The 24,760-nt window shown below is 42.0% G+C and overlaps 1 protein-coding gene across 5 annotated transcripts in view; it reads right to left on the bottom strand.

Moving 5' to 3' along the window:
- Positions 1-24,760, bottom strand: part of MAP4K3 (mitogen-activated protein kinase kinase kinase kinase 3) — a 345,207-nt gene that overhangs the window by 49,142 nt on the left and 271,305 nt on the right. For 4 of the 5 annotated variants that reach the window (XM_075339445.1, XM_075339447.1, XM_075339448.1 and 1 more), the window contains 4 exons: positions 13,308-13,366; positions 7,683-7,721; positions 7,317-7,373; positions 3,236-3,278 (listed from right to left, as the gene is read on the bottom strand). In XM_075339445.1, the coding sequence (XP_075195560.1) occupies positions 3,236-3,278; positions 7,317-7,373; positions 7,683-7,721; positions 13,308-13,366 (198 nt within the window). The remainder of the gene's footprint in view (positions 1-3,235; positions 3,279-7,316; positions 7,374-7,682; positions 7,722-13,307; positions 13,367-24,760) is intronic. The other variant, XM_075339446.1, reaches the window with a different exon arrangement.

Below are 24,760 nucleotides of genomic sequence, written 5' to 3'. Positions count from 1 at the left end.
ATCATATGCTAATGAGGCTAGGGACTACTCGCAAGGGCGTTCATTCCTGCGCTCAATCCGTCCTCTTAGCATTTTAGCATGCCTACAGGGGGTGTACCAACATGCTATTCAATAGGCGTCATCAGCAATGACGAGCGTACCTGTGTTCGTTGTCACTGCTGATGACTCCGGCTTTAGGCTCAGTGCGCATTCCCCGCCACTTTTGGTCATGCACACTAGACCTGTATGAAGCCAGGACGCGTATACCCGGCTTCTTAGCACGCATGACTAGAAGTGTCGGGCATTCTGATCAGCGGTGACAGTGGACACAGGTACATGAGTCACTGCTGATGTCGCTTGTTGAATAGCATGTTAGTATACCCCCTGTAGGCATGCTAAAATGCTAAGAGGGCAGAATGAGTGCAGGAAGTAACGCCCTTGCGACTAGTCCCCTCGCTCATTAGCATATGATAAAGGATTTTTAGAAATACTTTTTCTAAAGTTCTCTTTAAGTATGCTACTATATACAGGGACGGTCAGGCAGGGATTAGCAATATGCACCAGAACTGTTTGTGGTTTCGGGTGCATATTGCACATGACAAGTTCCCTTTAAGAGGGGTTGAAGATGCTGATGTATAGAGTTGTTTAGTGAGGTCTTCTTTGTGTGACTGGAGTGAAGGAAGCAATGATTCCACATGAGTTAAGTAGCAGAATTGGATAACCCTCGGTGAGTCTTCATGTGAATTCAGAGGCATAACAACGTAAAGTATGGCCCCGTAAAAGTATATAAGTCTGTATAAGACTAAATGTGATGTCGGTACGCCATTCTTGTCGTTTGGCAAAACATTCAGGTCACCGTGTAATTAGATTTACTTTTGCCATGCACAGCACATGCAGTGGAAGGAAGGTTATGAATTTGGATAGCAATGCTTTGTAAGAAGAAACATTAAGAAATCATGGGCTTTCAGCAAATGCCTTGAAGGCAGCTCTACCTCCGATTCCTTCCCCTTTTCTTTCGGATCAGCCAGTGTTACTTACAGTCTGCGTCTTCCAGGCAGAGGGAATATTCCTGAGCAATGTGTGTGATGGAGGCCGTGCACATGGCGCTCCGGGCGCTCTGTTCTATTTTCCTGCGGACAGGGAGCTAATGCACATTTTTGTGCTTGATTTGTTCGTAATTCATTAATCTCATCTTTAAATGTTTAGAGGTAAATAAAAGACGCAGGCAGAGAGGCTGTGCTCGCACGAAACAGCTAGAAATGTCAATTTAGCAATGGGAAGGGCAAGAAAAATGTTCAGTCTCCAGGCAGTTTCCATTGCAAAGGAGCAGAGCGCATCTGAGAAGAATTGATGTAATGATTAGTAGATACTGCTGGGCACCACAGTAAACTGTCAAGTCCGGGGCTGCGGTCTACATCTGCTCAATTTTGTCAGGTTGATGAAGCTATATTCTGCTCAATCTCTACAGTGCCGTAGATGTAACGTGAAAATGATTTAAAATGTGCCAGAACAACTTAGCTACATTGTACAGGCGATGGCGGGCAGACCCTCCGGACTAATCATTAGGCTGTGTGCATTACAATGAGCGTAGGATGTGGAGAACACACTAAGGCCTCGTTCTGACGGCCGTGAGTCACCTACCTGTGCTGGGTTTTTCACAGTTAGAACGCATTCCAAGAGATATTTTATTATATATATTACCGTATATATATATATATATATATATATATATATATATATATATATATATATTACCGTATATATATATATATATATATATATATATATATATATATTATAGTATGTGGCGCTATTCACATATCTGTAGATTTTTTTCCTTTGCAAAATGCATGGCCAGAAAAAATTACAGAGACATGTATGTTTTTAATCGGAGTCATGAATTAAACTTATCCATGCAAGTTTATGGGTCGGTGAAAATCACGGAGAAAACATAGATGGTATCACGTATAGTCCATGGGCTGGCTGTGATTAAAATTTTCATTATTGAAAATAATTGATGGTAAAAACTGAAGCAGAGACCAAACACTACCAAATCTTGGATCCAAAACACTGATGAATAAAAGGTCCACTATTTTAGCTACGAAAAAACTAAATCGAGAACGTTTGACTGAGGCCTAAGGGGCCGATTCATCCAACTATGGGGATAAGTTCTGGTGTAGAACTGTTGGTAGGCTAATCCCAGGGGAAGGGGTCAAGCGGGGCAAAGTCATCAGATCACGGCAGAAATTTACAACAGTCCCAAACTAGAAAAACAAGAGGACTCGTCTAAACATCAAGCATATATAGTTTTGGCTTTTATTTTATTCCCGTGTCTTTCCGGAGCATTCAGTTTTTTTCGTTTTTCTTAAATCTGCCATACAGTTCCTAAGATGTGGCCCTTGTTTAGTGCTAATATTTAAGGTCTATACCAAGGGCGTGAGGATTCTCTTCAGGCGTCTTCAGGCTGCCCTTGTAAAGACTGTAAAAATTACTACTGAATAAATATATCCATATCTCTAAAAACGTGTCGATGGCTAAAAAAAAAAAAAAGCATAGTCTGGGAGCATAACATAATGGCAAAAAATGGCCACTTTTCCCCTGACCTGTCATCTGTAATGAATTTGATGCATTTTACTCTAACACACTCTTCACCACGCTTACCTCCTCACTCAGCACTCTATCAGGGGCTTCTGTCTGGATAGCTGAAAAACAGTTTTATAGACATGCCCAAAACTTATCCACTGCTTCAATAATGATCAAAGAGTCAAAAACATGAAAATTTGGATTTAAACTTTGTCCTGGTAGTGTCCATCTTTTTAGGTGGACATTGTAGGGTAGTATGCCACCAAAACAGCCAGTACAGGTGTAAACACTGACTCCAAAGTTTCATATTTTAAGTTCTGTGTGGCTCACTTAAGACAAAGGATAAGTTGAGAGCTTGTCTGAGAACGGTTTTCATCTTTTTAGACTGTAGCCACCAACATATGTGATAAACAGGGACTGGTATGAGCCACGTCTTAGAAACCAGACTTGAATCTCTAAAGTACTAATAGCCAGACTTTTTTTTTGGAAAATATAAAGTACTAGAGGTAGTGAAGAAGATAATCGATGATGAAGGTATAATAATTTTTCAAAACTCTAGTTGTTGGAGACACTTTTCTTCCTCATATAAAATTGTACATATACTTATAGACAGAAGAAAGAAAATGTTGTTCTTGCACAGAATGCTCATGATTAAAACAGAAATGACACTAACCTTTGGCGGAAGAGGAGGTGGCACCTTGGGTTTTATAGTGGAGCTGAAAAAGGACAAAGCACACAAAAAGTAATTTAGACAAGGGTAGAAGTACCTTGACTAGGCTTAATGAACAGATTTGATAGTCTAAAGATGTGACATTACCTACCTGCACTACCAGGTGAAGGTACCACTAACAAAATAACATTCTGCATAAAAATAATATATTGTGCAAAACAATGTGCAGTGATGTCGTAGAAAAACGACTAAAATGTATGTCGTCCAGTAGTTGAACATGTTGATAAGGTTTTATGAAATTTCAGAATTTGGAATTATGCCTTGGCCCCATCGTTTGGTAAAATCCTATTCTGTATAGTACTCTTTAACACAGTGGATGTACAAATGTGAAATATATCTTTGAGAACCTGTACACAGAGAAGTAATTATTGTCTCTAGTGTCTGAGAACTTAATATCAATCAGAACCTGGCATCACAGAACCTCAAGTGGCCCATAAAGACATGGCCGCCTCCGTATCCGCCTCCGCTAACTGTATTAGCAGTCCGTATACCAGATGCCTTTACTTTATTTAGATGGCAGGTGCTCTTTGATTTACAGAAATTGTCACAATAAATTACAAGATAAATGAAAAATGAATATATGAACTTTCCTTTTCCAAGTTATAAGAAGATTCTAGACAGTAGATAAATGTGCCTTACGAGGATAACCTATATATTCCTGCCTCGACAGTGAAAGGACACAGTGTAATGCTTTAGCAGGAAATGTGACATTTAAGATCTATGTGCCCTTAAGAAATTACTCCAGGGCAAAGTGTGCTCCCAATATGTTCTTCTTTCTCTCTCAGAGAAGACAAGCTCTATAAATCTTGACCTCGACTGTTGAAAACAATTCTCTCGATTCTTGCATATGCAACCAGAAACAAAGCTTCTCTAAATGTATTTCAATATTTTGTGTTCATATTTCTACATTCAAAATGGTAGAATAGTAACAGATTCAGTAGTTCTTCCATTCTGAGTAGATGTGTGCCATGGATTCCCTCGTCTGTATCGTATATAAAATATTACTTATTCACAGGACATTGTGATGTACAGTCACTATTGGGAGGCAAACTCAACACCACCCAGTGGTGCGGCACTCCAGCTGTTGTTCAATACTAAATTATTTAACGCACATGTACAGTATTTTCCGGCGTATAAGACGACCCCCAACTTTTCCAGTTAAAATATAGAGTTTGGGATATATCGTATATACTCTAGTGTAAGCCAACCCCAGTAATATCAACATTGTTTAGTGATGTCCCCCTGCTGTAATGTCCCCAGTGTTTAGTAATGTCCCGTGCAGTAATGAGCCCATTGTTTAATAATGTCCTTCTGCTGGTTCCCTTCTGTCCCCTATCATGCCGTTGTTTACACACAATAAAAGATATTCTCACCTCTCCTCCGTTCCCGCGGTGCCTCCAGCTGTTTCTTGCAGTCCGTAGGCACACAGACCCCTCTGTGATAGCGTGAACAGAGCAGCCACTACAAGATGTCGTCATGGCTTGACTACAGTTGAAGGCTTTACGGCGCTAAAAAGTAGTCAACTGCAGTAAACCGTTGACAGCCTCGGCGGCCCTGTGTATTGGACACGATCATGGAGGAGTGCTTCTTGTAGACCACAGGCACACAGACTCCTCCGTGATAGCGTCCAATACACAGGGCTTGCCGAGGCTGTCAGCGCTTTACTGCAGTTGAATGCTTTGTGGCACCATAACGCCATGGTGACATCCTGCAGCGGCCGCTCCGTGCACTGGACACTATCATGGAGGGGTCTGTGTGCCTGCGGACTGCAAGAAACAGCTGGAGGCACCGCGGGAACAGAGACGTGAAAATATCTTTTATTGTGTGTAAACAACGGCAGCGTGCACCGCCGTATAAAACGACATCCGGCGTATAAGACAACCCCCGACTTTTGAGAAGATTTTCAGGGGTTAAAAAGTCATCTTATACGCCGGAAATACGGTAGGTTCTTTCAAAGACAAGTTCACCAATAACTTCACATGGCCAGTCCGTTCCTCTGGTACTGAGAAATCAGCATTTGAATGATATTCAAATAAGTCTGAAGAACCATTTGTGAATCTGAAGCCTCTGTCACTCCAGCTCTATTCCCTGCCCAGGACTACCTCCTCCTACTTGATTTACAGCTCTTCTGCCTGAAGTCATACAGCACTGAGGCTGTCAGTCAAGCAGGAGCTGGCAGCACTGGGCAGGGAATAGAGCTGGAGTAACAAAGGCTTCACATCTACCAAAGACCTTAAAGGGGTAATCTCATATTCAAGATCCTATCCCAATATGCAGTAGGTGTAATAATATTCATATTAGTAAATATCTCCAATTAGAAATATAGTGTGGTCTCCTGATATAGCCATGTCTCTTACCTCATGTGCAGGGTATTTTAGGTAGTTATCCATGGTTATGACCATAAGAAACTGTCACTATATGAGTGGTTGTAGCCATGGATATCTAAGCTGCAATGCCCTGCACATGAGGTAAGAGACATAGCTATATCAGGCTAACTATACCATATTTCTAATTGGAGATATTTACTGATATTATTACACCTACTACATTTTGGGATAGGGCCTTGGAGATGGGAATACCCCATTAAAGCATGCCCCAGGAGGTGACTATCATGGCATGCTTGAAGTTGTAGTTCAGAACAGCTGGAGTGGCGCAGGTTGCTGATCCATGACGTAGTGTATATAGAGATCTGATGAAGCTAGAGTGTACAATCCAGAGCAAGTGAATTGGCAAAAATGTTCCAGACTCTTGGGAGCCATTTGAAATTCTTCACTGATGCCTTGCAAAACTTTTACCGTAGTACACTACAAACTAATGCAGTGGCATAACCTATTGCTCCAGGGCACCAGTGCAAAATCCGTAACAGGGTCCCCACTTACTATGTGAAATGCTAATGTAGACAGAGGGCAAATGCACCTCTTAGGCACCTGGGCTGGAGTGTGACAACTACCTCTGCAACCCCTATAGATGTGACTCTATGGAATAATACTGTTTTATGTCAGTCTATAATTCATGAATGATCTGCAGACTGGGATCCAGCACAAAATGGCCTTGGTCTTCATATATTTGCAGGAAAACGGCTAGGGGACTTGCATCTTTTGTGGCTGTAGAACATAACAAAACTATATAAAAACGTAGCTATACAGCTGTGAAGGTGAAGGGTTCGGATAGTTGGTGATGGTTTGTAAAGAATGTATACGTGGCAGAAATATTTTGGGATTTTTGGAAACAAATTAAAAAAAAACGTCAGATTTCCTGCACCCCAAAATATAACCTTTAAAATGTACAGGACACTCGGAAGAAAAGAGGCCTTATTCCTGTAAAAAGGTGATTACAGGGGGTGTATAGCGAGGAGATAAATGCGAGAGCTGCTGTAATTTATGCGACGTATTTAAATGCAGCGCCGCTCCTCGCTATATTACTATGTCTGGATCTTCACTGTTTATTACTGCTATATATTTTCCACAGACAGGTTCATCTCTACTCTGCAGTACTTGAGCGAGGCTGTAAAATACAAGGGCTGAAAAGCCATCTCATTACTTTCTTTAAAAAAAGTATATGTTAGATTAGTTGAATGCCAGCAGTAACGGTTGTCGGAAAACATTTGGAGCATAGCACATAAAAAGCCAGAGAGCACAGACCAAGCTGCGACAAGATCGCCAGGAGACAAAGTACAGCATGAGGGAATGTGCCACGGCCACAGAAGTCACAGAACACACCACACGTCAGAGGAACCCCGGACAATAGCCACAGAAAAGGTGGTACCCTAGCCCTGGGATCGGCTGCCTAGGTCTGAGGACATATGTATGGAGTAATCAGAGGTTGGTAAGCCTGGATCAGTTCTTCTGTTAGTGGCAAAGACTAAGAGAAGCAACAAAGTAGATATATGAAGAGAATAAATAAAGCTAATGCACAGATCTGCTTTGCTGTGCCAAACGCTGTGCTGCTAAAGCTAGCCTGAGTCCCGTTCTTAGGATGCATCGGAATCAGAGACCCAATAAGCCGAGATTTGAAAAGGACTTACTGTTTAGATTCATCATCATCCCCATCATCATCATCTTCTAAATGTGCCACATGTCCCCTACGGAGATGAACAAGGTACCATGGCTGAGTGCTCTTCACTGATAAAGCTAGACTACAGCTACTACAAAAGGACTATGGCATGCAGAACCTAAGGGCGTCATGTATGCTTTTGCTACAGAGTATAGAGTTTGTTGGTATTTCTGCCTATGCTTTTCTTTGTTCTGTGGAGCACAGATGCAGGTCACACCAAGTAAAGCTCTGATACGTCTGCACAACACACACCGGGGCAGGGACACGTCACAACGGGACACAAATACGCACAGGTAGAGCAGACGGGGACTGGCGGCCACGACCACACATAAATTACCGTTGGTGCAGCTCCTCTTCAACAGATTTCAGAAGGCTCCTTAAAAGTAAAATCACAATATTAATATGATTGCAATGGCGCTGGTTCCAAACATTGATGACAATCCAACTTAATCAACAAATCAAGACACTTTTAGTCCACACTCAAAGTTGGTGCAAATTAAATTTGAATTGTTTTGAAAAGATAATTTTTTGGTTATTTAGGTCAAACACTATTAGGGAACAAAACGTGAGCACTTAGTAGGCTTCCAAGAGCATGCACCCCCCAATATAAGACAATATATAATGATCTTTGTTGAAAAAATCCAAAATTCTTAAGTTTTGGCCACTGGGCATTGCATATTATATATCACAAACATTTACATATATTATATATCATATATTATATATAGATAACACATGATGCTCCATTTACAATAGCTGATGGTCACAGCTCACCTTCACCCTTCCTACACAGAGACCTCTGCACAGATCACAGAGCATGCCCACATCACTATCCCATAGAAGTCCATGATTTTTTTTTTCCAAACTACAGGTTCCTATGGTCTTTGTACAAACTGTAAAGCTATTTCTGAATACTGTTACCAGATGCTCAGGCAAGATGATCACCATATAGTCATGAACAGAAAATAGAATGAAAATGTAACAAAACAGACTGTGCCAAAGAATATGTTTCAGCATCTAGTATAAAAATAAAGGTGACACTTTCCCTTTAAAGGGAATCTGTCACCAGGTTTTTGTTCCCCCATCTGAGATCAGCATAGTGTAGAGACAGAGACCCTGATTCCAGCGATGTGTCACTTACTGAGCTGTTTGCTGTCATTTTGATAAAATCAATGTTTTCTCTGCTGCAGATCTAGCAGTTATACAGAGCTCATGAATAAAATGGACTTGGCAGCACGCCAAGTTGTCCTCTAATGATAATCTACTACTGATTAAACAGTGATTTTATCAAAACTACACTAAGCAGCCAGTAAGTGACACATCGCTGGAATCAGGATCTCTGCCCTTACGTTACGCTGCTTTCAGATTAAGTGGCAAAAACCTGGTGACAGATTCCCTTTAAGTGCTGAATGTATCAGGAGAAGAAGAAGCTCCTAACCTATTTAATCAAAGTAGAAACTAAATAGGACCAAATAAGGTGCTGGATTTGTATGAATATAGTTCATAAATTGCTTATCTTTATTGTAAAAATCATCATCCACATCATCACTGCAGATTTGGCATTTTCCAAAGAAATGGTTGCATAACATGACGTGGAAAAGAAGCTGAGTCTATTTATTAAAAAGTCCTAAGACTTATAAGAGTGATCAAGATTTAGATAAAGCATCTTTTATTTTGTTTTTCCCCAGAAACTCCCACCACTCATGTCTATGGGCTGTATCTACCAATACAGCAAGATCTCATTTAATTGCATGTAAAAACAGCAAATGGACAAGAAGAGTGCTGGGGAAAAAGCAGACATTGTAAAGCGTTGTGGAATATGCTGGCGCTATAGAAATAAAGATTATTATTATTACTAAACTTGGAAACCTCTTACCCAAACATAGCAGGCAATAATGCTTAAACTTATTCATTACAGTTTAAATAAAAATTTCAATAAAATACAGCAAATAAGACATAAATGAGAATGTCACACGTTAGAAAAAAAAAGCATAAAAAACTTATAACCGCTTTCAAGGTGTTTTCTTGTTGTAAAATGCTAGCGTTTTACGCATTGCTTGAGAAATTTAAAAATGTGAGAAGGGAATATGTGAATCGGTTCTTGCTATTCCCGCCCCTGGCCGTCTGCCTGAGCAGGAATAACGGCTGTGATGGCAACAGGGGGAGGAAGGCCAGGAACAGGGGCAGAAATAGATAGCAAAGCCCGACCCACATATTGCCTTCCTGTTGCACCTGTCAATCAAAGAGCAGTGCATTGCTGGAACTTTACTTGCACATATTTCTGAAATAAAACATCCAATCTCAGCACACAAGCCATGCTTACATTTAGCATCCTAGCGCCAGTATAGCACTGGCTTTACTTTATATATGAAAATCCTGCTGGTTGGTTCCCTTTAATGAATCAGTAGTCTCTAATTCTAAAGAGGTGCATGTCTCTGAATTAATCAGGAGTATCTGACAATTGGTATGAGTCTTGCCTCAAATCTTAGGCGGGCTTTAAAAGCTGCGACATCGCTAGAACTTGCTAGCAATGTCTAGTACCCGCCCCCGTTGTACGTGCGATATTTGGTGCTTGCTGCCGTAGCGAACATTATCGCTACAGCAACGTCACACGCACATACCTGGTGGGCGACGTCACTGTGACCGCCTAACAGTCCCTCCTTTAAGGGGGAGGTGCATTCGACGTCACTAAGCGGCCAGCCAATAGAAGCGGAGGGGCGGAGATGAGCGGGCCATAACATCCCGCCCACCTTCTTCCTTCCGCATTGCCGGTGGACGCAGGTAAGGAGATGTTTGTCGTTCCTGCGGCTTCACACACAGCGATGTGTGGTGCTGCAGGAACGACAAACAACATCGTACCGGCAGTAGGAGCGATATTATGAAAAGGAGCGACGTGTCACTGATCAACGATTTTTGCCGTTTTTGAGATCGGTGATCGTCGCTCCTAGGGTTTACACGCTGCGATGTCGGTAACGGTGCTGGATGTGCGTCACTAACGATGTGACCCCGACGATATATCTTTAGCGATGTCGCAACGTGTAAAGCCCACCTTACTCCAGTTAAGCTCTATAATAAGACTTCTGGAATAAGTAACGTCAAATCTCGTCATAAACTAAACAAGCTGTGTCATTATGCTCCAGCTTTGCCCATTTTGGCAGAGCTAGTTGAAACTAGAATTAAAATGTCAAAAGTTGCTACATTTTTGAGCAACTGAGCATTTCACCAAAATTTTTTAAAGCAGTTTACGCCACTTTGACGAGTCGGGGCCTCTTTGGGTACACACCCCAAGAAGGATCTGTGCATGCTGGACTTACTCCATTGGAACTAGAGGATGATTCCACTGGTAAAAGCCTAAATAGATCCAATAGGAGTTCCTTACTGTCAAACGTCCCAAAGACATTAAATTACTTGCTTTGGCAACCTTTAAAAAAATGCTTGCAGGTCATAGTGAGGCTATTTCATGATCTTGGTCAGCAGGGAGTGCAGTTGCGGCTTTCGTCTCCGGCATTTCTACCTTCCTGTTAGCTGTGCCTCGGCACGATCGCCCAGCGAGCCAAAATATACTAAAATAAGGTAGGCAAAAAGAAGAGAGGGAGAAAAAAAATAGAAAGTCCTCGGGGATAATTTGTCTTGTGCACCAGCGATACAATGGCTCGGCAGGACGCTCTCCTACCTCCCATGGAATACGAGCGCTGGATTTCTCACACTGATAAACAGCAGTTTTCTTATTATAAAAGAAAATTGTGGCCGTTCTGCATGTTTTATGCCTTCTATTTGCCACATTATCTGCACTGGTGAAATAAATTCTCATCTTGCTGGATTGTCCATTAATTTGATGTTTTAGGAGGAACGCTTATGGTAACGTTCACCCACTGGTTATTACCGCTTGTCAGGACGGATCATAAAGGCTTTCTTTGGGCATGGAGAAGGCAATGATGTGCTGTGTATCTGAACATAAGCGGCACGGTACAATGCAGTCATTTTACGGCTGGGTAGATATGCTGGATATGTTGTCATAGAAAACATGTCCGACCCATCTCTTAATTCTTACAGTGTAAATCATTTTCAGCTATCTTGGACAAGACATGTATTTTCAGGCATAATGAGAGTAATAAAGGGCAGCAGCAGGAAAGGAGCTCTCTATGGCTGTAATCTGCTCTATGCAGATGACAATTATTAATGGGCATTACAGACCAAGACTACCCTATGTGCCTTCTGATTTCCTAATTAATATGGTAGTAGAAAGAAAAAGGGGAAATCCTGGATCTGAATATCATAAGTAGATACACACATACCGTATCGATGAACGGGCACAAGTAAACAATAATGGCCACTCCAGTCCATGTACGTTCGGGCACCAAACATTCAATGTGCTGACCGTCTTGGAACAAACCTATGCAATAACTCAATGTATGTGATTTGCATACTTGTGGTGAAGGGCCGACTAGACTTATCCGGCTTCTGACGAACTATTTAGTCAGCAAGTGACCGTAAGTATGGAAATTGAAAATGTCTGGTCACGTAACCATGCGATGGCACTGGGAATACTGGGAAATCAGGACAGAGTGGGCCCTGCACGCTGCCATGACACAGTAGTCTGCAGTCAGAGTCTGAAGTCCGAAGCCTGGACATCCCTTTAACAGTCATCACTATATAATTAAAGCTTCTCCTAAAATGTTTTTTAAAAGTTTGATGTTGATCTTTAGGATTACTCCATCCTGTAGGTGGCCCTAGAGTTCCACTCTGCTTTCTGTTTAGTGAGGCTATTTGCATATTTAAATTCCCAGGGAGCTTTGCATGTCCTATAAGTCTCCTTACACTGACTTCACACTCTGCACAAGGAGATCTTTACCCCCTATCAGATGCCTCTCACCCAGCTAAATCAGTATTTCTGAATTACACAGATGAGGGGCACACACCATTTTCTTGGCCTTTTGTCTAGAATGGGATTTTTTTTGCTTCCTGGATGAAGGTCTGGCTATTTTTACACAAAAAGCACCTTCATTATTTATTATAATTGTTTATTTATGTATAACCCTTTGCACGTGTGTCAGTTACTAGGATTTATCAGGGTGCAGTTGCTTTCTGGTAGGTGTAGAGGGAGAACACGTGGCCATAAGATTCCTCTAGTTTCTGACCCCTGGTTCCTCTCTCGGGAGGGGAGCCATCCTAGATTACTCCTAGTTCTCGGTGGGTGGGAGCCCAGGCAGATGCTAGGGGTGAGATTGGGTCTCCCTTGGCTTCATTTAAAGGAGGCCACTAGCCCCTGATCACCACTGTGGACTTCTGACACGAAAAAAGGGATAGGTTTCTGGGATTTTTTGGGATCCTTTCTCCTGTTAGAGGGGGCTATGACTGACCTATCCTAGTGCACTTTCTTTCTTGCACTTGTCACTTGTTAAGGCACACTCAGGTTCATAGCACAGTTCACGGGCTCTTAAAAAAAACAACCCAAAAAAATCACATATATGCAAACGGAGTCTGATTTGGCTTTTTTTTCTAAGTCATGTGGCAAGGCTCTTCAAAGGGTTGATATTGACTTTTAGGATTGCTAAACCCAATAGGTGGCACTAGAGCGCCAATCCTCTCTCTGAAGAGGGAATTTGTATATAAGGAAATTAATGCGAATAGTCTGGCGGGTTCAGATGCAGCATTTCTAATGGGGCCAGAGGCTTCCAGCTATACGTCTGCCATGTTTTAGTACTCAAAACCATGTTTCAAACCACAATAGGCAACATTAACATAACAATAAGAAAGGAAAATTAGCAGCATGCGGCCATTTATATTTTATATGCTATAGTAAATTCCTCAAGCAGTAATGTTTTTGAATATTATTCAAAGGAATCATTTTCAGCCACATAAATCCTAACAGCAATCAAGCAGCAGGGAGTACGGACATCTCCAGGTTACAACGCAACGCAACAGCTGAACACATAGAAATAAAACATCTTTATTAACTCACTTGTTTCCCCCAAGGAAATAGCCACTTTGGGGTCCTTGGCCGTAGTCTAACTGTAGGTCCTAAAGAAAAATAAGAGAAAAAAAATAACTATAGTGATCTGGGCGTATATTCACCCTATACGATGTAGAGAAAATACTACCGTAGCTAGTCCTGTACTACAGAGGGAACTAGGAAATTGCAGTATATTTGTGAAAATATGAAATCTTTCTATTATGGATTTTTTTTATTTGATTTACTTTCCTATTTGTTTCATATTTTGTGAACTTGAAAAATAAATTGTTGGTGTATGGATAACAACAATCAGCAGTCTGACAACTGCTCGCGGATTTTACCATGTACTACTTCATAATGCTTCTTATGAAAAGGTAGCCTGAGCCCGAATCTTACACTATGGTCTCAGAAACTGGGACAGGAGCATATGATGGTGGAATGTATGGCGTTTGCAATGGGTCTGATGACTCCAATAGCCTTTGCAATATAACACATTAAAACTAAAGATGTCCTGTCACCAGGTCAAGCAGAAAATGTATTTTCCTTTTTTAATCTGTGACAGGGTTCTATCTACAGTGCCTACAAGTAGTATTCAACCCCCTGCAGATTTAGCAGGTTTGATAAGATGCAAATAAGTTAGAGCCTGCAAACTTCAAACAAGAGCAGGATTTATTAACAGATGCATAAATCTTACAAACCAACAAGTTATGTTGCTCAGTTAAATTTTAATAAATTTTTAACATAAAAGTGTGGGTCAATTATTATTCAACCCCTAGGTTTAATATTTTGTGGAATAACCCTTGTTTGCAATTACAGCTAATAATCGTCTTTTATAAGACCTGATCAGGCCGGCACAGGTCTCTGGAGTTATCTTGGCCCACTCCTCCATGCAGATCTTCTCCAAGGTATCTAGGTTCTTTGGGTGTCTCATGTGGACTTTAATCTTGAGCTCCTTCCACAAGTTTTCAATTGGGTTAAGGTCAGGAGACTGACTAGGCCACTGCAACACCTTGATTTTTTCCCTCTTGAACCAGGCCTTGGTTTTCTTGGCTGTGTGCTTTGGGTCGTTGTCTTGTTGGAAGATGAAATGACGACCCATCTTAAGATCCTTGATGGAGGAGCGGAGGTTCTTGGCCAAAATCTCCAGGTAGGCCGTGCTATCCATCTTCCCATGGATGCGGACCAGATGGCCAGGCCCCTTGGCTGAGAAACAGCCCCACAGCATGATGCTGCCACCACCATGCTTGACTGTAGGGATAGTATTCTTGGGGTCGTATGCAGTGCCATCCAGTCTCCAAACGTCACGTGTGTGGTTGGCACCAAAGATCTCGATCTTGGTCTCATCAGACCAGAGAACCTTGAACCAGTCTGTCTCAGAGTCCTCCAAGTGATCATGAGCAAACTGTAGACGAGCCTTGACATGACGCTTTGAAAGTAAAAGGTACCTTACGGGCTCGTCTGGAACGGAGACCATTGCGGTGGAGTACGTTACTTATGGTATTGACTGAAACCAATGTCCATGAGATCTTCCCGGAGCTCCTTCCTTGTTGTCCTTGCGTTAGCCTTGACTCTTCGGACAAGCCTGGCCTCGGCACGGGAGGAAACTTTCAAAGGCTGTCCAGGCCGTGGAAGGCTAACAGTAGTTCCATAAGCCTTCCACTTCCGGATGATGCTCCCAACAGTGGAGACAGGTAGGCCCAACTCCTTGGAAAGGGTTTTGTACCCCTTGCCAGCCTTGTAACCCTCCACGATCTTGTCTCTGATGGCCTTGGAATGCTCCTTTGTCTTTCCCATGGTGACCAAGTATGAGTGCTGTTCACAAGTTTGGGGAGGGTCTTAATTAGTCAGAAAAGGCTGGAAAAAGAGATAATTAATCCAAACATGTGAAGCTCATTGTTCTTTGTGCCTGAAATACTTCTTAATACTTTAGGGGAACCAAACAGAATTCTGGTGGTTTGAGGGGTTGAATAATAAATGACCCTCTGAATAAACTTTTCACAATTTAAAAAAAATAAATAAAAAAAGAACTAACATTCTTTTTTGCTGCAGTGCATTTCACACTTCCAGGCTGATCTACAGTCGAAATGTCACAATGCCAAGTTAATTCCAAATGTGTAAACCTGCTAAATCTGCAGGGGGTTGAATACTACTTGTAGGCACTGTATATGGGTGTCCGCAATATCAATCTGAGCGTTCACTAATGCTGACATACAGCTATAGATAACACATCTTAAGTACTTACGGGCTATACTTTTTTTGGACCATGCTGTTTTTAAGCTCTACTGATTGCGGGCTCTACCGATTGCAAACTCTACCAATTGCGGGCTCTACCCGATTGCGGGCTCAACCAATTGCGGGCTCAACCAATTGCGGGCTCTACCAGTTGCGGGCTCTACCAATTGCGGGCTCTACCAATTGCGGGCTCTACCAATTGCGGGCTCTACCAATTGCGGGCTCTACCAATTGCGGGCTCTACAAATTGCGGGCTCTACAAATTGCGGGCTCTACCAATTGCGGGCTCTACCAATTGCGAGCTCAACCAATTGCGAGCTCAACCAATTGCGGGCTCTACCAATTGCGGGCTCTACCCAATTGCGGGCTCTACCAATTGCGAGCTCAACCAATTTGCAGGCTCAACCAATTGCGGGCTCAACCAATTGCGGGCTCTACCAATTGCGGGCTCTACCAATTGCGGGCTCTACCAATTGCGGGCTCTACCAATTGCTGGCTCTACCAATTGCGAGCTCAACCAATTGCGAGCTCAACCAATTGCGAGCTCAACCAATTGCGGGCTCTACCAATTGCGGGCTCTACCAATTCCGGGCTCTACCAATTGCAGCCTCTACCAATTGCGGGCTCAATCAATTGCGGGCTCAATCAATTGCGGGCTCAACCAATTGCGGGCTCAACCAATTGCGGACTATACCATTTCGGGCTATACTATTTTCGGGTTATGCTATTTTCGGGCTACAACTATTTTCAGAAATGATATAATACAAGCACCTCTCTTGAGAATGGTGCAGAATTTTATTTTTAAAGGAATGATGTCAATACTCGTAATTTATTTTTCTAATCCTGGGTAAACCTTATATGACATTAAAATATTAATGTGTGGGTAAGCAACCACTGTCAGGTGTGTATGGCTCAGGGGTTATCTAGACATCTGTCCACTATAGTCACCCATTGTAATAAAACAAAAGCAAATACCGCATGGTATACCTTTTTTGTGGTGGCTCTCTGTATAGGAAAGCGCCATCTGCTCCGCTTTCCTATATAGCTACACAAACCGTAAGCCGTCACATATCAGTCGGATGAAGGCCAAAAGAACATATTTCTGGCCTCCGTCTTGTATATGAGGAGCCTATGGGAACGTTTAGGTGCAGACACATACTTTAGACTGAGTGCCCAGACTCAGTGGCAATATGTACTTTGCTTTACTGACATTTTTATAGTTAACAACACATAAACCACAGAGAACGTACACGTATTAACTTCACAGTGACAATATATTCATTATGTGAAAAACACATTGACTGAAATCAGTTAAAACGATATTAGTGTGTACAAAGACAGAGCAGTGACGTAATATGGATATTTTATTGAGGAAGAGACAGGTAAAGAATCCGGGATTCATCTCCTCTTACTATAGGTAATGAAATATTCAAATCCCAAATCTAAATTCAAACTATAAAGGATGGCAGCTGGACAGGTCACCAATACATCACTCTTACAGATACCAGTTGGACCTAACTTTTTGTCACAAGCCATAATACATATTTTTACTGTGCATATATAAAATAGTCACTCGGGTCTATGTATGAAACAAGCCTTCTTCCATAGTGCATAAGACAATTGTTTGTCAAACATCACATCTTTGGCATTTGGCCTTCACCCACTTCCGCCGCCAACGACTTGAACGGAGTAAAAATTCCTCAGACTAAGTATTTAAAGAAAATCTTTCATCCAAAAAACGCTAATTAAGCCACTTATATGGATATGTAGAGAACTTAATCCCTATAAATAACATACTGATGCTATCGATTTTAGTGGTTTAATTGTCAGAAAAAAAACTATTTAGTTTGAATGTAAATGAGGGAGCTTCGGTGCAGCCTTGGAATGACCAACGGCTCAATCAGCGGCTTTGCACCTCCGCACAGACAATGCAGGAGCCCAGCTGTGCTCAGTGTCAGTGCACTCTCATCGCAGACTGTAATATAGCACTGAGTGGAGGCTGCAGACAGGAGGCAGTGGTGAGATTGCACACTGACACTGCAGTAGCCCAGCCATACACAGCTTATAGAGTGTGTCTTTCTGCATTCTCAGCACTGGCTCCTATCTGCAGCCTTCGCTTGCTACTGAACTAAAGCAAAAGAGCGACAGCTACAAATATAAGACAGCAATGAGAACCACACTTATCCTGTCTGAGAGGCAAGAGGCTGGCTCCTGCAGGCCATGCCGATGGTGCTCCAAACACCCAGAATTGGATTACAAAATAATATTTAGTTTTTCTGGCAAGTGAACAACTTTAATCGATATGGTGAGCATGATTTTTAGAAAGGCCAAGTTCCCTAAATAACTGTATATGTGGTTTATCTACATTTTTAGGGAACAGACTTCCTTTAGTAATAATGCAAACTAATGATTTCCTTTAAAGGAAAGCTATCAGGTCAAAATCCACTATTAACCTGCAGATGTGGAGCTAATCCGCAGATTAATAGCGTTGTAAAGCTGTCAAGCCGCCACACTAAAAGTCCAACTCCTGGGAGAAAATTAACTTTATTCCTTCCAGCAGCCTCTGGCTTTCAGTCATAGAGATGTGGCTTCAGTCACCACTCAACACCTAGTGAGAGATGGCTGTAACTGCGCCTCGACACTGACTAACAGCCAGGTAAGCACCGACACATAACGGAATCAGCTGTCAAAGTCTGGGACCTGGTTACAGCCGGCACTCACTACGTCCTGTGTGGTGATGGAAGCCAAGCCTGTAAGACTGAAAGCCGGAGGCTGCTGAGAGAAATAAAGCTATGGTCAGCTGCAGCGCTCAAATTCAGTCAGAAAAAAAAAACGTGTGCAAAAATGCTTCATGTCAGTGCGGCAGCCTCACAGCTTTAGAACGCGTTTAGGCCCTGCATGCACAGTGCAGTTTTTCATGCGTTTTTTGGTGCAGTTTGTTGCCCAAATCTGCATGTCTATCCTTATCCCAGCAAAGTCTATGAGAAATCAGAAATGCTGTACACACTTTGCTTCTTTTTTACTTGAGGTTTTTGGTGCAGGAAAAAAAGCAGCATGTCAATTGTTGGTCTACATGCGTTTTTTGGTGCGTTATTCAGCTGCAAAGTGCGGTTTTGCTGCAGAAAAGTTCTGCAACAAAAACTTAGCGTGTGTACATACCCTTAATTTACAGATTAACCCCAGATCTTAAAGGGAACCTGTCAGCAGATTTGGGGCGTATAAGCTGCGGCCACCACCAGTGGGCTCTTATATACAGGATTCTAACATGCTGTATATAAGAGCAAAGGCCGCTGTGTAGAACGTAAAAATCACTTTATAATACACACCTAAACGCTCACTGCGGTGGAGTTGAGTCATATGGGGTTCTCCGTTCTCCGGTGCAGATGCCTACTCTTTCGGCCATCTTTGTCGTCCTTCTTCTGAAGCTGGGGTGCATGACGCATCCTACGTCATCCACACTCGCCGACATTGAGGTCCTGCGCAGATCAAAGTATTGCAGTGCGCCTGCCGGCGAGTGTGTATGACGTAGGACGCGTCAGGCTTCAGAAGGAGGACGAAGATGGCCGAAAGAGGAGGTGTCGGCACCGGAGACACCCATATGACCCAACTCCACTGCAGCGACCGTTTAGGTGAGTATTATAAAGTGATTTTTACGTTTTATACAGCGGCCTGAGCTCTTATATACAGGATGTTAGAATGCTGTGTATAAGGGCCCACTGGTGGTGGCCGCAGCTTATAGGCCCCAAATCTGCTGACAGGTTTCCTTTAAGGTCAACAGCGACTGATTTCCATTAAGTGAATGCACGATTTGTGATAGAAATGTATGACGTTCTTCAGTACACTCTTTACTTTATTACTTTATACCAAAGTGTTGCAAAAGATATTGAAGGCTAGAAAGTGCAAAAGTGCACCATGCACCCAGAAACACCTGGATGGATGAATGCAAATGTCAAGTGATATGGGTGTATAGAGAAGTATATATTTAGACATTTTTAAACTGATGGTATCAAGTTGTGCACCTTAAATTAGTGTAGTGAAATATATCGACGGCTCCTCAAGTTCTGACATTTAGCAGCGTAAAAGCTAAGAATGTTGTTAGAATGCTTCCAGAAAGGTGTCCATGCAAGAAGAGAAGCCACATGCTCAAAATAATTAGCAAGTGCAAACTAGGTAAAAGCCTTCACATGCCTGCCAACGCACAGTGTCAAAATACTTGTATCGTGCTAAATGGGTAAACAGGAACGCTAAAACCCTTACATTCGGCATTGTTAATGAGTAACAATCTTTATTTTTTTAGATTATATTGCCCTTTTAATTACAAGTAAATCAGTTGAGATACGGATGTTTAGATCTTTAAAAACCAGCTCATGGGACTGGAGCCTGAGAGAAGCGCACTGCTCCCGCCTGCGAGCACAAACACCGCAGAGTACGGACTCAATAGGAAGGATGGGGTCAGGAGCCTATTGTTTCTATTGAATCTGTACTCAGAATGTGCTCAGACCTGAGATGTGCACTCCTGCCACCTGAGCTGTGCAACTCTGGAGTGATGGGGGGGTTTGAACAAAAATGTCAGCCACAATAAAATGCCAATATATCTAATCATATAATACAAAATGACCAAATTCTGGCTCTTTTGCTTGTAACTTAATAGTTTATCACCATTTTAACTGAAAATCATCTATAGATTATACAGTTGTGCTCAAAAGTTTACATACCCTGGCATTTTTATTTTTTTTTTTTGCTTTCTTGGCTTTTTCAGAGACTATGAATGATAACAATATTTTTTCCACTCATGGTTAGTGGTTGGGTGAAGCCATTTATTGTCAAACTACTGTATTTTCTCTTTTTAAATCATAATGACAACCAAAAACATCCAAATGACCCTGATCAACAGTTCCCATACCCCAGTTCTTAATACTGTGTATTGCCCCCCATCTAACATCAATGACAACTTGAAGTCTTTTGTGGTAGTTGTGGATAAGGCTCTTTATTTTCTCAGATGGTAAAGCTGCCCATTCTTCTTGGCAAAAAGCCTCCAATTCCTGTAAATTCCTGGGCTTTCTTATATGAACTGCGTGCTTGAGTTCTCCCCAGAGTGGCTCAATGATATTGAGGTCAGGTCAGAAGACTGAGATGGCCACTCCAGAACCTTCACTTTGTTCTGCTGTAGCCAATGACAGGTCAACTTGGCCTTGTGTTTTGGATCATTGTCATGATGGAACGTCCAGAGATGCACAGCTTTGCAGGAGTGCACATCTTAGGTCTCAGCACATTCTGAGTACGGATTCAATAACAAGAATAGGCTCCTGACCCCATAAATGGTTTCACCCAACCACTAACCATGAGTAGAAAAAACGTTTTTGTGTTATCATTCATGTTCTCTGAAAAAAGGCCAAGAAAGAAAAAAACAATCTGCCAGGGTACATAAACTTTTGAGCACAACTGTATACAGTATCTTCGCTCATAATAATATGCTACACTTTTCTGTTACTCACTGTGTGGACTTATGCCTTGTCACATATCAGATGATACCCTTCTAAATGGAGAGCAATCAATAATAACGCCATTATTTCTACCTAAACTTATGAAGACCAAAATGTCAGCGCAGATAAAGATGTAGTGCAGCAAAGAAGATAAGCACGTTCATGAAAAATCCGTATAAAGATGGGGTTTTAGAAAGTTTTATTCAACTTAAAAGTAGAAAGAGTTAATATCTATGGGCTGGGCTTTTTTGTTTTTTAAATGGCATAACTCTGACCCAAAAGAACTTTTGTAAAATGGATTCCTTGAAAATGTTGGATTTGTTGTTTGCCGTATACTCTAAATACAGGACTTAGAAGCTGGCAAAATTAGTTAAAGGGGTTGTCCAGTGAAAATAAAGTTGGCACCTATCTAGGAATAGGTCATTACTAGTGATGAATGAGCACTACCATGCTTGGGTGCTCGGTACTCGAAACAAGCGGTTTGAAGCTCGGACGGGCGTGTACCGAGTATAATGGAAGTCAAAGGGGAACTCGAGCATTTTTCTGGAAGAATGCTATAGTTCACCAAAAGACTGCCATTATATTTGGGTGCTCCAGTCGCACCCATTCGAGCATCCAACTGCTCTTAAAGAGTACCGCACACCGGAGCATGGTAGTGCTCACTCATCATTAAAGCTGAGTTAATTTAAACATTGCAGTCTATGCCTCCACTCAAGGTTCGTCCGAGTCTCATTTTTATAGCAATGCTGATGGGAACCTTTGAAACACAGTGTGAACAAGGCCTTAGCTGATTAATGGCAAGCTGAAAGTTGAACGAAGATTTAGGCATACGTCAGCTTTGAAGATGGTTCAGGTATGTACTGTGATACAAAAAGGCCAAACAATTGAAGAGTTATAATCAATTTCTATTGCAAAACTGTATTTAAGTAAAATAGAAACAATATGTCTCCAAATGTGTCCATGACAAAGCTCTACCTTGGATATTTAGTGGTTATTAGAAAGAACCCGGCACCAGGCCACAAGTGGCCAGAGTTTACACCTATTTTATTTGTGCTGCCTACACGAGTGGTTTGGTTTTTTTTTTTAAGTTAATCCCCATATGTTTCCAGAGATATGGGCCTTTATATAGTTCTTATTTTATGGTCTTTAATAAGTGGGTATTGCTCACAGGATTCTCAAGGTGTGTCAATAGGCTATTTTGCCTTGTAAGGCTATGTGCGCCCGCTGAGTATTTTGTGCAGACATTTTCTGCATCAAATCTGCTTTTTTGGCAGGAAAAAAGCACCAAAAACGCATGCGTTATTGCAGCATTTTTGTCATGTTTTTCATAATGAAGTCAATGGGTGGAAGGGCAGATAAAAGGATGCAAACACGCACCAAGAATTGACATGCTGCAGATTATTTTCTGCACCAAATCTGCAAAGAAAGAATAAGGAACATGCGCACAGTACTTCAGGATTCTCATTAATTTTGCTGGTATAAGGATAGATATGCAGTTTTGTGACAAATCTGCACCAAAAATGCATAAAAAAACACAGCGTGTGCACATGGCCTTACCCTGTTAGCATTGCCTTCTTGCTAAAGACTATAAAAAGACGTAAGAAGACCTACATCATTGAACTGTATGGCTGAAAAAAATAGGCAAGGGAGCAGTAGAAATAAAATTAGAGTTAAAACTAGCCACTTCTGACTGGTGACCGGTCCCCCTAAATTAGATGTGTTTACATTTTCATCAGGTTCCACGTATGAATCACAAATATCAGTAACCTGCTCTATTAATTGTAACCATTGTCCAAGCTAAATGTCGCAAAGTAGCCCAGACTGAAGACGCCACGTTCCTCGGAGACCTAATATGTTCATATTAATTCTTGGTCAGTGGGCAGGAATCACTACATTAGCGCATGGTGTTTTGCTGCGTCTCTTCTTGCCATTACGTACCAGCCCTCTGGCATGAATACCTGCGCTGGGAATGCCAGCTCCTCCTGGCCAGGAAGAAACTGATGTTAAAACCATTTTGGCCCAACTGGGAAAGTGACCTGTTTTTTGGGAACAATCCCAAATCTGTCTCTTTGAGACTTCGGCTGTTTGTCACAAATTAATTTCAGAACAGAGACAGCAAAAACAATGAGGGAAAGTAAAAATCTTGCAAATGTGAGAGGTTGTTCAGCTGCCACCCGGAGAACCGCATCTTCCGTGACATTCTCATGAACATGACATCTGTCACTGCTGCTTAAAGTAGTATCAAAGGCTTACAAGGCAAACTGCATCCGCTATAAATAAGATCTCCGTGAAGGCAGGAAGACTAGCACTTATAGTACCGCACAGTATACTCGGAGGATACGGAGAGAAATACATTCCCCATGGAAACTAGCAGCAGGGAGGAAGCTGCGATTATGACAATGTATGATCAAATCTTTGTTATCTCTAGGGCTGCATTTTACTATCCAGAAATGCTCCGAATACAAAAATATTAAGCTGTGAAAAACTGAACCAACTACAGCTTACCCCATTATAATAAATGGCCCTGACTGAAGGGGATTCTGCCATAATTGTTTTCAGATTTCACATAGTCTTGCGCTAGTGACAATAAAATCAGATACTCCCTCTCCACGGTGCAGCACTGCACCTCTGCCGCTCGCTCCAGCTGGAGAGGTGAACTCACGACTATAGCACACTTGGCTGCAGCCAATCACTGGGTCAGCAAGATGCAGGTACGGAGCCCAGTGATTGGCTGCTGTCGTCACCTTTGCAACCTATCAATAAAGACCTAAAGGGCAGTGGTGGAGAGTAACCTCTGAAGCTGCGAGGATGAGTAAACCTTATTTTATCCCTTTTCCCTGGTGTGGTCCTAAGGAGATAAAAAATAAAAATGGGAAACTCCTACATTGCCTTAGCCCAGGTAGAGTGCAGTTCACATGCCCACCACAAGGCTGTATTGCACCCAAAGGCAATTTCATCATAAAAGTGTCACCGGCTTTCAAATGGATTTTTAGAAGTTATTTGTACATTGATTGCCAATTACGAATGCACTCGCAATTTTTGTAGAATCTACGTGGCCATGAACAGTGTGCTGAATATGAACATTAGTATACCTTTGAGGGCTGACTGTTGCTCATTTATCAGATGGATATTTACTCTTTATTGCTCTAAGGGTGCATTCAGACAACGATATAAATCGGTCAGAGATCAGACCGCGATGCTCGGAGTGGCACCGGCTCTCCCGACTCAAGCGAGGAAGCTTCATATATTTCTATATATACAGGATTTTTCAGTCTGAAACCCATAGCTTTTGGGCACCTATCTACAGTCATTCATTGCTGTACCTTTAGGGGATTTAATTTTTATGCCTCAGACCATTTTATTTGGATTTTAGCCTGGTATCGTTGCAATAAAGCCATTCTTTATCCAAGTTCATCGGAGCTGAATTTGTCTTTCTTCGGTTTACTATCCAAACCAAGTAGTCCGTGCTCCATATTGGGGAGCTTGAGTTGTTTTTTGTTCTGCAGCATAAATCAGAGTCTGGCTGAGCGCCTAAAGACAGGTAGGTTTTAAGCTGAAATGTTCTAGAGTTTCAGAGAAACTATAGTTTAAGGATGCCTATATGTACATAGGAAGAGACCTGTACATCACCCGGGTGGTGGGGGGAGAAGCCGGTTTAGTTGCAGCTCTGGACTAGTCCAATCTCGCTTTATGGTCCCCTGCCACATCTATCTATATTTTCCTATGTCGTTTTATATTTTTCTGGTT

This window comes from Anomaloglossus baeobatrachus, chromosome 3, assembly GCF_048569485.1.
Source record: "Anomaloglossus baeobatrachus isolate aAnoBae1 chromosome 3, aAnoBae1.hap1, whole genome shotgun sequence".
Classification (NCBI taxonomy): Eukaryota; Metazoa; Chordata; class Amphibia; order Anura; family Aromobatidae; genus Anomaloglossus; species Anomaloglossus baeobatrachus.
Note: the sequence above shows the minus strand (reverse complement) of the source record. Positions and strands in the feature narration are given on the sequence as shown.